Source organism: Drosophila eugracilis, unplaced genomic scaffold (assembly GCF_018153835.1).
Source record: "Drosophila eugracilis isolate 14026-0451.02 unplaced genomic scaffold, ASM1815383v1 contig_2153, whole genome shotgun sequence".
Lineage (NCBI taxonomy): Eukaryota > Metazoa > Arthropoda > Insecta > Diptera > Drosophilidae > Drosophila > Drosophila eugracilis.
This window is the reverse complement of record NW_024573037.1, coordinates 249,391-265,437: the sequence shown is the minus strand read 5'-3', so window position 1 is coordinate 265,437 and position 16,047 is coordinate 249,391. Positions and strand designations below refer to the sequence as shown.

Genomic DNA, 16,047 nt, shown 5'->3' with positions numbered 1-16,047 from the left:
ATTGTTTTATTTTTATAAGGGGTTTCTTGTAAAGGAAGTTACAAGTTCCATTTGTATAGTTAGAAAGATAGGACTCCAAACTTCTCAAATAGTTTTCTGATTGCTAGGTAACTTCTTTTACCTACCGTCGATAAAAGATAACCTACTATCTCTTTCTATTTCATGGATGTCTCGCAGTCAAGTCGTAAATTGTTACTTTTATTGTGTGATATTTATTGGACAAACGGTGAATGTGAGAAATATGATTTACTTGTATTTAGAATTCGCGTCTATGGTATTTGTCAGGATCGAAATATGATGTAACGACAACGCGATCGCTGAATTTCCTTCCAGTAAGCGCCTGCTGAGCCTTCTGACAGTCGAGAACCGAGTTAAATTCGACAAACACTTTGCCGCATCCCGGTACTTCTACGCCCTCGATGGGTCGAGGGATTTCCACACTTCTCACGACACCATACTTCGTGCACTCTTCCTTGATGTCTTCTAATATATCCTCGTACTCTTCCTCGTCCCGCAGTTCATCGGGTGTGACCATGTTGAGCAAGCAGAGAACCTCGGTCGGTGGTCCAGAGGTCACCACATTTGACAAGCCCGGAACTTGCAGCATTACAGACTGCGTGGTATTAGCAGCGTTCTGGGCATTCTTGGCGCCCACGCTGGCTCTTTGAACAATCAGTTTCTTGTCACCCAGCTGCATGCCATTCAAACCAGCAATTGACTTTTGATTTGTACCAGAAATCGAAAGAGAAAAAATAATTAGTATATTACAAAAGAAGAGTACGTGGACACGTAAGCAGAATGGCAATATAAAAAACAAAATACATCAACCTAAGCCTCTATTTTAAGGACTATATATAGTGATTGTTTAACATATTCTAGCTCTTAAAGTAAGTTGGCTTCTTACCTGATCTGTAATGCTTAGATCCACATATTCACAGAAGGCATACCCTTTGCTCAATCCAGTAGCAGCGTCCTTAACAAGGTTAAATGCTCTTAGCTTACCGAATGACAAAAGCAGTTCCTTAACCTGAAATAAGATATAACCAGTGTTAAATGAACATATATCATAGTTATACAAATTAAATCCAACCTGATCGTCATTTAAATAGTTCGGTAGACCTCCAATGAAGATTTTGTGAGGAGAGTCTGGCACCACTGTCGAAATAACTCCACTAGAAACTGTAAAGAAATAGATTCAATTAGATTTTGACCCTGTTAATTGGAATCTGAATATCTATTTGACTTACCAACAGCGGGCTTAATTGCCGGCGTATCTGTAATACCCGGCATGGGTTGGTAATCATGCGGACGCCTTATCTTTAAGCTCTGTCCCTTCAAGTTGATGCCATCGAATGCCATTGCCTGCGTGGTTTCATCTATTGACCGGAATTCGAGGAAAGCAAAGTTTTTATCCAAATTAATTTGGCAGGCCAAGACGGGACTGCCGGCCGCCTGGGCTAGGCCAACTAAATGCATCTGTTGGTTAAAGAACTCCATCATTTCCTCCTCGGTGACGCCAAACGGAATGTTGCCAACATACAGGCGACGCGCCTGTCGGGTGATTGTCGATCCAACAACGGGCACCGCCGTTTGTGGCGTATCCGGCACCACGCTGGCCGGGATTTGTCCGGAAGCCTGCATGGCTTTGTACTGCATTGGGGTAATGTGCTCGAATCCCGGTGGCGGTACATCCCAATAAAGCGACGGCTTACGTCTCGAGTTGCGATGATGGCGACGATCCCTGGAACGATCGCGATGGCGGTCACGAGAGCGGGAACGATGGCGGCGTCTTTCGCGATCACGTTCACGATCTGTTGAAAATGATAATAAAAATATAAATTAATAAAAACACTGGAATTGTTAAGCAAATATCCATAAATGTGCATACGTCTCTTACAAAAATAAAATGCACGCTAATGTACCCGTTGCATACACATCGACGCACGCACAAACATACATACAAATGGACGTTGGCTGTATTCAATGCTTTTAGCATCTATGGATATTAAATTATACACCTTATTGCAAATAAACAGATTAATAATGTTAACATTTAATTATAAAATGAGAATGCATCATATTTCACAAAAACAAGACTAGCTTTATTGTGGCCCTGTGCATATGTATAAGTAAACCGCCGAGTTAAAAAAAAAAAAAAACAACCGGTCAACAACGAAATACTTTCCAAACACAGTCCTTTGATAACTAAAAAGAAACGTTGGGGGCTATTTTGCATTACCGAAGAAAGCAATTTCTATATTTTCTATTTCTTCACTTAATATTATACAGCTGTATGTATGTATGCGTACGCATACATAAATTTATGCACATTTGGGTATCTAAATCATTTTCACTTATTTACACTTGTTTTAAAACTCACCATCATATCCCATCTTTGTATTTAGTTAAAATATATATCTTTTAAACGAAAACAATTTTTACTATATAAAATGCCGATGAAAAATGTATCCCTTTATTGCGTATATTAATGCAGATATCTGCGAAACGATATAAAACAGAACACGTGAAAACTAAAGAATAGTGGAAAGGAACATGATTAATCGAACAGCTGCATTTTTCGGAGCAATCGCTTACCGACTAATCGACATGATTCTTTTTAGGGTGGCGCTAGTAAATATTCATTCACTTATCGTTTTTTTAAGAATTTAATTGTTTATTTAAGCAACTTCAATATATATATATATTTAAAAGGAACAAATAATGTTTACTATATCTGGACATAAAACAACAAAAATTGTACCAGGAGAATTTTAATATTCATTAATCCAATAACAAAACTGTGACGTCACTGGGAATAATACACCTTATCAAACATGCTGCAATTGTTTTGTTTTGATTGAAAAATAAACGACCGGTGTTATTGTGGTTTAAAAGATTATAAAATGAGCATTAAGATATATTTACCGACTAGCTTTTATTATCTTAAGAAGCCCACCAATTTGTACGGCCAAGTTCAAATTAATGAAGATAATGTCGTAGCATATTACATTGTGGAAGCAGCAGATTTGGAGTTTCGCGACAAAACCATAAATCATGAATCAAGCAATATGCGTTTCTTGGGCTCTATACTAAATGATGACTTTAGCGCAGATCAAAATCAATATCTTAAGTTTAATATGCGACTATGTTTTACATACAACAGCAGTCAGTCAAATATATCTCTGGTTTACATTGGAATTACCCCGGAATATCTAAAGCACATAAAACTAATACTTTATGAAAAGCAAATGATGCGAAATCTGTTTGTTAGCGGGAAATCTGTGAAGCATCTACCAATAGAATATGACAACAATGATAGCAATGACTGCGACTTCCTTGAGCTATCTAGATTAACACAATCTCCAGTTGAGACTCAAAACAATCCAAAGACTAATACCAAAAAGAGTTTACTATATGTTTTAAATATCATTGCCGACTCGCCAATAACGATGTTTAAATATATTGCTGAAAATATATTTGTTAATAGTATAATGGTTCATACAACTATATATAAGCATTTTAAGGAATGGCAGTTAACGTGTGATAAAAGGTAAAATTAATTTAAGTCGATACTAATTTACATTATTAAAATTTCATTTATGTTTTTAGATCTTGCCTGGCTAATATAGCACTTGATAGAATACTGGGGATTATACTAATGTTAATTCTTTTATCACTTGCGGCACAGCCGGGTGATTTTCTAATACAAATATCCCACGTAAGTATAAAATCGAAAATTCAAATTATTAGAGTAATATTACCTTTTCTTATAGTACGTTATTGACGAATTATACATCCTATTGAAAGTATTAGAGGGCAGTCCTATTGGTCTCAAGTTAAATATACATTTAAATAACTTCTTTCTTGACTGCTTCAAATACCATATTGAATTGTGGTCTACATTTCTGGGTAAGTATTTAGTTTAAAAGAATAATGTCACACATTCAATAATTTTCAAACAATTCTCCAATAGATTTCATCGAACCTTTGGTGCGACAAGTTTTTCTGGCCATTGGAGCATTTGGATGTCTGGGTCTTACATTCCAGATGGCACTTCTTGTAGACTTAATATCCATAATTGGTTTACATTCGCATTGTTTCTATATCTATACCAAAGTGTAAGTATGAAACAAATACTATGAAGTTCTAAAATCATAATTTTGTTTTAATAGGCTATACAATGTGGAGAGAAAAGGTCTTTCGGTTCTATGGCAAGTGGTTCGAGGAAATCGTTACAATATTTTAAAAGGCAAGTTTGCATATTAAGGAGAAAAAAGAACTATGTTTTGATACCAATCCTCCAATTTCAGGTCGCACAGAGTCTCATAATTATATGAACCGACAATTATATCTTGCCACAATATTTTTTTCTGCCATTCTGTTCTTATTTCCCACTACCCTTGTCTACTATATCGTTTTTGCTGCTGTAAGTTTGAAATCTCAAAATATTTTGATGATTTTATTAAATGTTATTAATTTTCAAAGCTGAAGGCGCTTACGTTTGCAACTCTAAGCATATTTGAGTTTTGTCGAAGAAAAATTTTGTATCTTCCGATTGAAAGTTGTTTAAAGCGGTTATTAAAAGGATGTCATGACATAGGTAGGTATTCAGATAATTGAATGTTTTACAATAATGACGATAATGTTTTCAGATTGTCTTCAAATTAAGGATTTTTCATCACACGAAAAAGCTTTTCTGATACATAAACAACAGAAAATCAACGTGACAGTGTATAAAATAACAACTTTATAAGGCAATTAAGACCAAATATAAAAAATACAAAAATCGAAACAGACATTTTTTTATTATTATACTTCGGTAAAATTCTATTCTTTGTGATTTTGGCAAGATATGCAACTTATTTGTAAAGAAAGATAGAAAACTAGTAATATTTTACGTAAATAAAATTAATATTATCTTCTTTCGATAAAATTAAATCTCTAGTTAATACAGATAAACTGTTTATTTGCTGTGTAGCTTTTGGTTATCGATTACACTATTGTTCCATTCCGTAAAGACCAAAAACGGCGCAATGCCGCCACCTTGCCTCGCTTAAACGTTTTCGCTTGCACAGTTCATTTAATTTCATTACAAAGTACAAAATTTGGGGAACGGTTGCCTGATCAAGTTTTTAAATCGGTTTTTATTCTGATCAAGCTATAAGTATTTTTAAAGATGGAAAGTGCGAATAAACTGGATAACAACTCCGGGCCGATGCCACAACGGCAGCAGCGGGGTAATCAACAGCCTAATAAAAATCTCGGGAAGCATAATACCCAGAAGCAAAACGATTCTGCCGATGGAGGTCCGTCGGAAAAGAAGCCACGATATACTGGACCAAATACCCAGAACCAGAACCAGAATCAGAATCAAAATCAAAACCAGAATGGTGGTGTAACGGGAGGCGGCAATGGTGGTGGTGATGCTGGCCCCAATCAAAATAGGAACTTTGGAAACAACAAGGGTGGATTCGCCGCGAACCGCAATCGCAACAATCGTGGCGGCAATCAAAACCGGAGTTTTGGAGGCCCAAATAATGCTAATGTAAGTTTATCTGTTTGGTAAATATAATAATATAAGTTAATTGTACTTCAGTATATTTTTTTTGGGTACAGCTGTTCATATAGACACATATGTACATACATACAAACACCTGTAAAAACAAATTAAAAACCGAATTGCTTTTATACGCACGCGTTATACATGCCTAATTACAAACATTGATTACAGTGCAAATTTATATCTGTATATGTACAACTTCTTCTTCTTAGGCTTGCATATGCATGCATGTATTGCTGGCATATATCGAATACATACAAAGTAAACAGTTGTATGCAGGTGCATACATATGTATGTATTCTTGACATTTAGAAAGTAAAAACCAATTCTTGAAATTGATTTATTGAACGATAATTTGATTTTCATATTGGTTCAAATCAGTGATAATCAGTTTATCGCATAAAAGCCTCCTTATTAAAGATACTACGCTTTATTTTTTTTTTTCATCCAATTATCTAATCATATCTAAGTGTTTTTTTGAATATCCAACAAATAACTGTCCCCTTTCGATGTGCTTTCAATATTGATTCAGCAAAGGGAACGGCCATATAATTTTAAGAACTGATTAAATTGATTGCCCAAACTGACCATGGTTGACACAACTATAATATGAAGTCAATAAAAGATTCTAAATAATGAGTAAAGAAACTTAAGATAAAATAAGATAATAAGATTGAAAAAATAGGAAAATATTTTACAACTTCAAATTTTGAAGCATTACTGATTCTACTTCTTTTACTAAAAATGTTTGCTTACAAATCACGAATAACAAGTATGCCGGCATGCAAGTATTTTAAATAGGTTGAACCTCAATTTAATAGGGTTAATACATCATGAATTTATGTATAGCCTCTAACATTGTTTTTAGAAGGGGGAAAAAGTACATAACTTAACCTTTTAATGGCCAGTCTATAGCGCAGATTAGCGAAATGATTATACAATCATTATTTACCCACAGTAAACTGTGAACTTTAATGTCAAAAGCTTCATTTGTCTGGGTGTATCTGAATTATCATTAATATCTATGTACTGATCGAACTATTTATATAAAAAAAAATATAGCAAAATAATGAATCACCAAAGCCAGACGTTGTCAATGTACCGGCAAAGAGCAATGAAACTCCAGCTGCTGGCCAAAATCAAAATCAATTGAATCAGAATGCTAACAAGGGTCAAAATCAACGACAAGGTCAAAACCAAAATCAGATTCACGGTCAAGGAAATCAAGGAGGACAAGGAAACCAGGGAGGACATGGCAATCAAGGAGGACAGGGAAATCAAGGAAATGGGCATGGTTTCCGAGGACGCAACATTGGTAACAACCAAAGTGGAGGTGGTGGTGGCGGTCCTGGTGGACCCCAGAATCAGCAGCGTGACAACAGAAACCGAGGTCAACGCTCTAGCGGCGGTCCAGGTGGTATGAACAACTCCAATATGGGTGGCGGCGGTGGTCAACGCGGCGGTGGAGAAGACTTCTTCATTGCCCAGCGATTGCGTAGCATTTCAGGACCCACCTATGAACTGGAACCGATTGAAGTGCCCACCGAGACGAAATTCTCTGGACGTAATCGTCTTTATGTCGGCAATCTTACCGGAGACATTACCGACGATGAGTTGCGCGAGATGTTCAAGCCTTACGGAGAGATCAGCGAGATCTTCTCGAACCTAGACAAGAACTTTACATTCCTTAAGGTTGACTATCATCCCAATGCCGAGAAGGCCAAACGTGCCTTAGATGGAACAACACGAAAGGGACGCCAGTTGAGGGTAAGATTTGCGCCCAATGCTACCATTGTGCGAGTGAGCAATCTGACTCCGTTCGTGTCTAATGAGTTACTGTACAAGTCCTTTGAAATCTTTGGACCCATCGAGAGGGCCAGCATTACGGTCGATGATCGTGGCAAGCACACTGGCGAAGGTATCGTTGAGTTTGCCAAGAAATCATCTGCCAGCGCTTGTCTGCGATTGTGCAATGAGAAATGCTTTTTCCTTACGGCTTCTCTTCGTCCGTGTTTTGTTGATCCAATGGAGGTGAACGATGACAATGATGGTCTGCCGGAGAAGGCGTTCAACAAGAAGATGCCCGATTACAACCAGGAGCGAAGCATTGGTCCGCGTTTCGCCGATCAAAACTCGTTTGAGCATGAATATGGATCGCGCTGGAAGCAGTTGCACAATCTCTTCAAAACCAAACAGGATGCTCTGAAACGTGAGCTGAAAATGGAGGAAGACAAGTTAGAGGCGCAGATGGAGTATGCTCGCTATGAACAGGAAACGGAACTTTTGCGTCAAGGTTAGTATGTCATGGTAATAAAAGCGATTTTAAAGTTGTTAAATAGGCTTAAGCTACACAACGATAGAGAGAATTCTTGATATTTCCGTTGATTATTTGAAAATGTAGGCTCATAAATCTTACATGGAGTGGATCGAACGTCTTGGTGAATAAACTATTGAGACAGAACCGAAAAGTCAAAGAAACAGAAAATAATTTATGCCTATTCTGTTGGTACTGCACACACTGTAATTTATTTATTTATCCAAAAGGTTTCCATTTAGACTTTTCAAATAATGAACAGTAAAATTCTGTTAATAGTATCCCAATAAAATTGAGATCTTTTCTTGAATATACTTACATGTGATTCCTTTCCAGAGTTGAGAAAGCGCGAGGTGGACAACGAGCGTAAGAAATTGGAGTGGGAGATGCGCGAGAAGCAGGTCGAGGAGATGCGCAAGCGCGAGGAGGAGACAATGCGACGCCATCAGGGTGAGATGCAGAATCACATGAATCGTCAGGAGGAGGACCTACTTCGTCGCCAGCAGGAGAACACTCTGTTTATGCAGGCACAGCAGCTTAACTCGTTGCTAGATCAGCAGGAAGGCTTCAGCAGCGGTGGAGGCAATGGTGGCAATAACAACTCCAGTTTTGACAACTTCGGTGGAAACAGCAATTCACCATTTGAAGTTTTTAGAGGTAAGATATTTGAAATATCATTTTTCACTTGATTATTTTGTATTTTTACTATTTTAATAGGCAATAATAACAACAATTCCACAATGATTGGAAACAATTCCGGTCCCAATGCACAGGTATGTTCAAGTCCTAAAGTCCATATCAAGAAAGATTCAATAGCCACTAGATTTGTGGTTGAGCTTCTGTCTATCGCTTTCATAAAAGTATAACCCAATGCATATATCTATGTTTCATAAAATATGAGATTTGTTTCTCCGAGAATTCTTCAGGATCTTAAAAAAGAAAAAGAAAACAAGTTTTCCTTGTATTAGACTTTTGGGTTTGGAAGAGATTCAAATAATTTAAAAAGAAACAAGGGGGGACCATATCTGTAAAGGATTCTTTCTATTCTGAGGGCAAGACTTATGCATAATTTTATTTGCATACATTTCTGTATACAAATTATAAAGCCGGGAAAAAGCATACCTATATTATTTTTCTACAGAAAAAGTACATAAGACTTTTACCATAGGGGCTGCCGCCGCTCTTCTCATGCATATAACACAGTGGCTGATGAATATTGCTACAATAAGAAAGACGAATAACTTTTTTTAGTGTTCGAAATTAATTAGAGTTTCTTAAGTGATAAAGCACATTTGCAAGTGTATACCTAGCGTCTGGAGTGGAGTATCCGTAATCGTTGTCCAATTGGATTGATTTATACCATTCAGATTGGTTGGCTTTGATTTGTAGACTTCTTATTTCTTATCGCCAAAGAATAAGTCACGGGAATCCGGGTTGGGGAACTTGTGGTCAAAATTCTACCATAATGAACTGGGGCTAGGTATGAAGTTTTACTATCTTTTATCTTTCTGGATTCTTGTCAAGTGGAAGCTTTCTTCATGAAAGTAAGAAATGGAAGCACAGTTTGTCTTCTAATCATCATTTTTTGGGAAATTTTTTTAACTGTCTGCGATGGCTGTATGCTGTTAGTCATTTTAACTGATAAGCTAATACTTTGGAATAGTTATTCCGGCAATAACTACACACGCGGTAGTTTACTTCTTCGTCTATACTTGAACCTTATAATGGAAAGGGTAAAAGATCATAAAAGATCTTGGCCAAAGGATGGCGTATATATTCTTTCTCAACAAAAACTTTGGACTACTCGTAACGTCCATCCATAATCTATTTACATTTCAATCTAAAAAAAACCAAACGGAATTCTTAAATAGAAAAAAGTTATTTATATTTTCTGGTAGCGGCTTTCATCAGCCATTCTGTATATGTAAATAGGGGTTATACATATATATCCTAAAATCTGGAATGCATTTGGGGCAGTTGATTGGGGACAGTTCTATATTGGTATGTATTTTGAGTATTTTTGAGTTGCAAATCATATTCAAATATATTTATTTAATATATTCTGCTTTATCGTGCTTGCAAGGAGGTCAAATCCGTTCTTGAATCTTTCATACTATATAGCGGGACGAAGGGATTTATTCGTTTTTGGGGGATATATATATATATATATAAATGGATATTATGTGGGGATACTGCGATGGGTTCACAGTTATATTTAACATTTAATCAGATGTGTGGGCTCATATTATTGATAACATTTTTCCCCCTTTTTGAATTGGGTTCCAAACATGGCTAATGTAACACTCAATTGAACAATTGTATTTCATTGCTTGACTAGGACTCCTTCGCTTTTGAATTTGGGGTTAACAATATGAACCAAGGCGGAAATCAACGTGGAAATAATGGCGGAGGAAATAATGTCCCATGGGGACGACGACGTTTTTAGACACTGGATCGATAAGGATGAATAACAAAAAAAAAAAAAACGCAATCTCTAAAGCAATTGATTACGTTTCACATTTTGACTATGCTCGTTTATGAGCTAACAATAAATATATACGCTAACATAATTACGGAGATCGTCCAATCGAATGCAACCCAAAAAAGAAAAATATTATATATGATTTGATTTAATATTTAGCCAAATGCTATCTATCACTCGTCTATCGGTCTTAATGTGAGAGCAACTATGAAACTCTAAGTAATGGCATGCAAAAAGGATGAACCCTAAAAAAATATTATACTATCCAAATCCCTTAAACAAAAATGATTGTTTATGAAGTGCAGTACTTGCACAAAAATATCAAATCATTACGTACATCTTATATAATCATAGCGATAATTTTTAGATTATGTATTTGGTGACTACACTCTCCAGCAATATTACTCTTTCTTTTATCTATCATTCAAATTAACTATATCAAGTTATAATTATACTAATCGACTAATTGAATTCAAAGGCGAAAACCTAACATTATTTGAAAAAAGTAAAAATAACACGTCGAATAACGGTAAGTATTTCGTATGAGCAGATGAATAAAAAGCTCTATCTAATCTGGATTTACAATAGGATTAGTCTCATTCGATTTGCACACATGGAAATTTCTGTTATGCAGACAATATTCTACGCTTTCCCATATATAATTTTCATTTTTGTTTTTAAATTAACTTATAATCTAAAAATGAGAAGTAGTCGAAATTTAGAATATTGTAGGTTAAATATCTCTTCAGTCTAAATTATAGATTGCAATTTAGAAAACTCACTCTGTCATTAATGAACTTATACTATTAATAGATTTTTGAAGCGAAAATAAAGCCGAAACTACAAAAAACTCTGAGAGCTTTCTATTCCAACTGAAAATGTTTTCCCCAATACCTTTTTTCATTTTAATTTGAAATTTTATTTTCATTTATTTTTAATACTTTGCAATAGTCTCTGGGCTTTATACGCCTTGAAGATATCTGGCAAAAACTGTAAGTTAGTTGCACATAATATTAAATTTTAAAAATAAGGTGACTTGGGTTTAATATTCAATTGGTTTTGGAAATCATTTATATTCTCCTTTTTCATAAAATTTAAAACATTGTTTTTTCTTTATTTTAAGATCTTTTTAGATCGTGTCAGTACATTAATAAAATGTGGTCTGATACTCACAGACTTTTCCAGCATTTTCCAAAACATCAAAACGTCGCGTATATATAGTTTCCCGGCTAGAATGATCCAACACTTCTTTGTGTCTTACACCTATACCCACCCTAATGTTTCGTCAATTTAACCTTAACTAATCCACAAAACAAACAATTAATTGTTATTTGTAAAAAAAAAATGACACCTAAGTATATAGAAAAAAGTCCTTCAATTAAATAAACATCAAACCAAAAACAAAACTTGAAATGTTAAACATTTTTTTTATACTGAATGCTGGCACAATTTCACTTTCACAAAGTTTAGCAATGGAAATAAAATTAATGTAACAAAATAATTATACTTTTAATGTTTAGACTGGCGATAGGGGCTTCAAATAGACTTTCTTTTTTTAATTCGGAATTATAATAATATTTCTATGCCCTTACAGGGAATTTCTTCAAGTCAAAAACTTCTACACATCAAGGAATCATATTTTATTTATCCGTATGCTAACTCTGTTTTATTGGGATAAGTTATTCTTATTCCATGACCCTAAAAATTATTAAGGGAATATTTATCTTGACTGACGATACAGTCAGTCTTTTTCAAATTTATTTCAAATATGGACACAATATTCTTTGTTTATTCAGGAATATATATTTTTAATTATTATGGATTCTGGAGTCCCTGGACAATTGTGTTTTCTAAATTCTAACCAAAATCTCTATAGTCGGATGCCGCGACTATCAGATACGAATTACTCTATCCACCAATTTCAAATTACTCGTATATTCCCTAACAGTACGCTTCCTGTAATGTAATGTAGAATTTTTACTAGCGCCATCCATTTTTTAAGACCATACGTGTCCCTGCATATTTAAGGCCTCACAATCCTTGTTTCTTAATAATTGATAAATAATGTTGTTAGGTCAACAAAAAATAATTTAAATTTGTGGGTATGTTTAAAGTTTGCAAGAAACTTGCGCTACATGCAATATCCCAATTTTCTAGGGCTTATAGATCTCCCCCGAGATCTCAATGTTTATACGGACAGACATTGCTAAGTCAACTCTGCTACTGATGCTACTGCTACTGATACTGATCAAGAATATACATTCTTTTCATAGTCGGAAACGATTTATAATACCTGTTACATACATACGGGGGTATAAAAATAGGTGATAAACTTATTAAACTTTAAGAAAACTGTACATATGGGGGTATTATAGACTTAGTCGCTACTGTAATCTTTGCCATTCTACGTTCTATTCTAAAATTTTATTTTTATTTTGTAAACTTTATGGGCATTTCAAGTAAGTCGCTGGGGACATACGTACGCGTTCAAATCTGTAAAATAATATACTTAAGATAGGTCTATCTATGATCTGTGACTATGTTGATTTTGTTTCTTTTTTTGTGGAAACCTATCCAATTATGCCAAAAAGTTTTACTTTAGCTTTATTTTTTTTGGTTTATTCTTAGCCTCAAACTAAAAGCTTTTTTTTTTTTGGTGGAAATGCGAATATATTATACGAATAATATGAATTATACGTAATCAGTAAAAAGTCACACAGAAGAATAAAAATATTGGGGAACAAATTCAATATTCAACATTTTGAATGAAATCGAAGATGATATATTGGTTTTTGGGAAATTAGATTGAGGTGTATAACGAACAAAATGGGATAACAACATCTTGCGTTCCGAGAAGGATGAATATTTCAATACCATGGCGAATGGGAAAAGGTAATACCCTGCCCTTTTGAAATTTTTATTAATTTACTCCCCTCTACAGCCTTAATAATTTAATTATTTTCATATTCAAGTTTTTTTTACAGGTTTATTTAATGAATGTGATGACTTGCATCGTATTTGCATTTACAATAACGTTGGAATCACTTTTAAATGTGGAACACTGCACTATTTCGTGTAGAATTTGCGAATGCAAATATTATTTCAACTTCTAAACAAATACCAAAGTTAACGATAATTTTTGGAATAAATTCTTTCATGGCGTCAATGATAGATTAGGGGTCGAAACGATACACCTATATACGTAGCTTTTCTACGGACAAAGTTCTTTGATACTCCGCCTTAAACATTTTCAAAAAATAATACAATTATTTTATTATAATTATACCCATTTCACTGTAAAATTCATGTACATGAATTGATTTATTCTCAAATAATTCTCAGATCTGTTTGTTTAATCAAACGGTATGTCAGCTACATAATTAAGCAAAAGTAGTCTTTACTTTTTGTAGGTTGCCTTTTGATCAGAATGGGAAGAAAATTCATTCACCATTACTCACATTACAACCACTTTCAATTAAGACCCTTATGGAACCATAAATTATCTACCTTTATCAAGTTACAACACGTTAAAACATGTCGTCAACTTTACTTAATAAATTAAATTCGCAAAGATAGGAAAATTGTAAGATTTTCTTTCAATTTTCTAAAGACATACGAATTTATGTTTCGAAATAAATAAAGAACTGGGCAAAACACTTATTTACAGATTAAAAAATGTTATATTGAATGGCAGCAGACAATATCGGTTCCAATTAGCGATACTTCGTTGTTTTTGTTTGTGCTTTTGGGATATCTTTTTGAATTTTGTAATATGGCATAATAGCTATATCCTTTTTTAGCATGTTAAAACATAAACCCGATTGGAAATTCACTGGAAACTATTGTTTCAGTTTCCTAATTAATATCAGATTGAATAAATCACTGAAGATGGCATTTTATTTCAAAATTAGGTTAAGAAATTTTCTTTTAGCTTTACAATTGGTTTAACCTATTAGCAAAGGTGTTAAAACTGAGGTTAAAAACTTTAGAAAACAAACGTACCGAAATCAAAATCTATGAAAGAAATCAGTTCATTTAAAAGATCTATGTTAAAAACATAGATACTTCTTTGTATAGAAAGTCAACAATGTTGGAACTTTAAGTGACGAAATTGAGATATGAAAACTTTTGTTTCCCTGATGAAGACTCTTCACAAAAATTAATTGCATGTGGATTCTTGGGGTCAAGACAGACAGCAATAAGCTGATTTTTTTCAACGAAACTAAGATAATATTCTCAAGATCGCAATAATGGTGTTTTTGCTAGCAAATGAAGTCCAATCGACTGGGGCAGCAAAGCGCTTAAATATTTATCAGGTAATCTATGTTTAAATCTATACCAACACTTTTAAGCCAAAAAGTGTTTCTTAAAAAGATCTACTACTATTGTTCGATCAACGTTGCTTGGTTTGTTTTTCCGACGACCGTTCAACGTGGGTTTTGTGCCGACTTTTCGTTTCTCGCAGCCTTCCCTCAAATTAGCTGCATTTTTAAAATCAAACCATTCTAGAATTTTTGACTAATCCAATTTTGTTTGCAGGAGATCAAACGCATTGACGATATACTTGGCCTTTCTCCGGATGCCACCTTTCCTGTTTTACAATCTTCGGATATAATGGCTTTCGTATTGGAGCAGATATTACATGAATTGTTTAATACAAAAATTGTTATCATTTTTGACAATTATAAAAAGAAAACTTATATAAAATCGGAAACAAATAATATTAAAAAAAATCATATAAAACATAATGCTGTTGATTGATTTAATGGTTCTTGTTAGGAAGCATGGTTAATGGTAAAAGGAATCACCCGTTAAAGCTAATATGAATATTCAAATCTCAAGCTGAAGCTAAAACTACGAATACCTTAAACTAGCTTCTTTTAAAAATGTAAGCATTTTTTAGCTCAGTGTACTTCCAATTTGTGGCTACTTAAAAATTGTGTATTACTTCCCATTGGAAACAACCATAACCTGTCCTAACCGCGAATAATTGTTTAATGGTAAAGCCGATTTTTAAAAGCGGCTCTTTTGCCTTCACATCTGTATGTTTATATGTATTTATGTAGATGTGTGGACACCGGGGCTTACCAAACATACATATGTACATATGTATGTTCATAATTTTGGGATTTGCCAAAATCTTTAACATACATACAAACAAACTGAATGCATCTGTATGTATTTATTAGAGGGATTTGTTTTTTTTTCTCGACTGGATTCATTTGCTTTTTTCCAGGTCATATAAAAGCGGAAAATGGAAACGCTAATCTCGGTTAGCCGAATAACAACGAAAACCTTGCTCTGCCGCTAAATGTTATCTGTTGTTTGAATGTCAGCGCTTAGAGAGCGTCTTCGCACGTACATACAGACGCACATACATAAGCAGTATGTACGGTCAAGCTTCCATCGGTTGGTATGTATGTATGTACTTGGCTTGCACGAAAGTTTCAGTTTCCTATCGAAACACGTCTTAAATATGTATTTATCTTTGGATGGGGTGTATGAAATGTGCACGTCTGTATGCGTGCGTACGTAATACTTGATATTTTGTTTTTTCTTTTTTTTTCTTCGTTACAGCACAGTTGCGTGTTATGTTTTGCATTTTGTTTTGAAAGCTCCAAAAGCTGTGCTTTCTGTAGGTCTTTGATGCATAAACATTACGTATGTATGTACATGCGAATGTTTGATTGC

At 34.5% G+C, this 16,047-nt stretch overlaps 3 protein-coding genes across 4 annotated transcripts; 2 read left to right on the top strand and 1 right to left on the bottom strand.

Annotated features, from left to right (window-relative positions):
• Positions 1–182: 182 nt before the first annotated feature.
• LOC108102919 (splicing factor U2AF 50 kDa subunit) lies at positions 183–2,536 on the bottom strand. The gene is made up of 5 exons (XM_017208171.2): positions 2,381–2,536; positions 1,248–1,811; positions 1,091–1,179; positions 905–1,027; positions 183–718 (listed from the first exon to the last, which is right to left on the bottom strand). Exons 1-5 carry the CDS (start codon positions 2,391–2,393, stop codon positions 257–259), a joined length of 1,251 nt encoding a protein of 416 aa, XP_017063660.1. The 5' UTR covers positions 2,394–2,536; the 3' UTR covers positions 183–256.
• A 67-nt stretch (positions 2,537–2,603) lies between these two features.
• On the top strand, positions 2,604–4,792 carry LOC108102918. The gene is made up of 8 exons (XM_017208170.1): positions 2,604–3,550; positions 3,610–3,718; positions 3,774–3,909; positions 3,974–4,118; positions 4,173–4,249; positions 4,311–4,426; positions 4,486–4,600; positions 4,653–4,792. Exons 1-8 carry the CDS (start codon positions 2,904–2,906, stop codon positions 4,751–4,753), a joined length of 1,446 nt encoding a protein of 481 aa, XP_017063659.1. The 5' UTR covers positions 2,604–2,903; the 3' UTR covers positions 4,754–4,792.
• A 234-nt stretch (positions 4,793–5,026) lies between these two features.
• LOC108102917 (protein no-on-transient A) lies at positions 5,027–15,906 on the top strand. Of its 2 annotated transcripts, none has more exons than XM_017208168.2 (5): positions 5,027–5,545; positions 6,623–7,853; positions 8,211–8,531; positions 8,592–8,647; positions 14,896–15,906. In XM_017208168.2, exons 1-5 carry the CDS (start codon positions 5,177–5,179, stop codon positions 15,115–15,117), a joined length of 2,199 nt encoding a protein of 732 aa, XP_017063657.1. In that variant the 5' UTR covers positions 5,027–5,176; the 3' UTR covers positions 15,118–15,906. The 2 variants fall into 2 exon arrangements, with proteins under 2 accessions (XP_017063657.1, XP_017063658.1); XM_017208169.2 differs by lacking the exon at positions 14,896–15,906 and adding an exon at positions 10,213–11,854 and having other exon boundaries at positions 5,031–5,545.
• The last annotated feature ends 141 nt before the right edge of the window (positions 15,907–16,047 follow it).

Excerpts from the sequence above, each read along its gene's own strand:
- LOC108102917 (XM_017208168.2), top strand. The coding sequence starts at position 5,177 with ATGGAAAGTGCGAATAAACTGGATAACAACTCCGGGCCGATGCCACAA. Across the intron at positions 5,546-6,622 it reads GAGGCCCAAATAATGCTAAT|CAAAATAATGAATCACCAAA; the intron begins GTAAGTTTATCT and ends AAAAAAATATAG. Across the intron at positions 8,532-8,591 it reads ACCATTTGAAGTTTTTAGAG|GCAATAATAACAACAATTCC; the intron begins GTAAGATATTTG and ends CTATTTTAATAG.
- LOC108102919 (XM_017208171.2), bottom strand. Across the intron at positions 1,180-1,247 it reads GGCAATTAAGCCCGCTGTTG|TTTCTAGTGGAGTTATTTCG; the intron begins GTAAGTCAAATA and ends ATTTCTTTACAG. Across the intron at positions 1,028-1,090 it reads ACTATTTAAATGACGATCAG|GTTAAGGAACTGCTTTTGTC; the intron begins GTTGGATTTAAT and ends ATCTTATTTCAG.
- LOC108102918 (XM_017208170.1), top strand. The coding sequence starts at position 2,904 with ATGAGCATTAAGATATATTTACCGACTAGCTTTTATTATCTTAAGAAG. Across the intron at positions 3,551-3,609 it reads CAGTTAACGTGTGATAAAAG|ATCTTGCCTGGCTAATATAG; the intron begins GTAAAATTAATT and ends TTATGTTTTTAG. Across the intron at positions 4,250-4,310 it reads TCGTTACAATATTTTAAAAG|GTCGCACAGAGTCTCATAAT; the intron begins GCAAGTTTGCAT and ends CTCCAATTTCAG.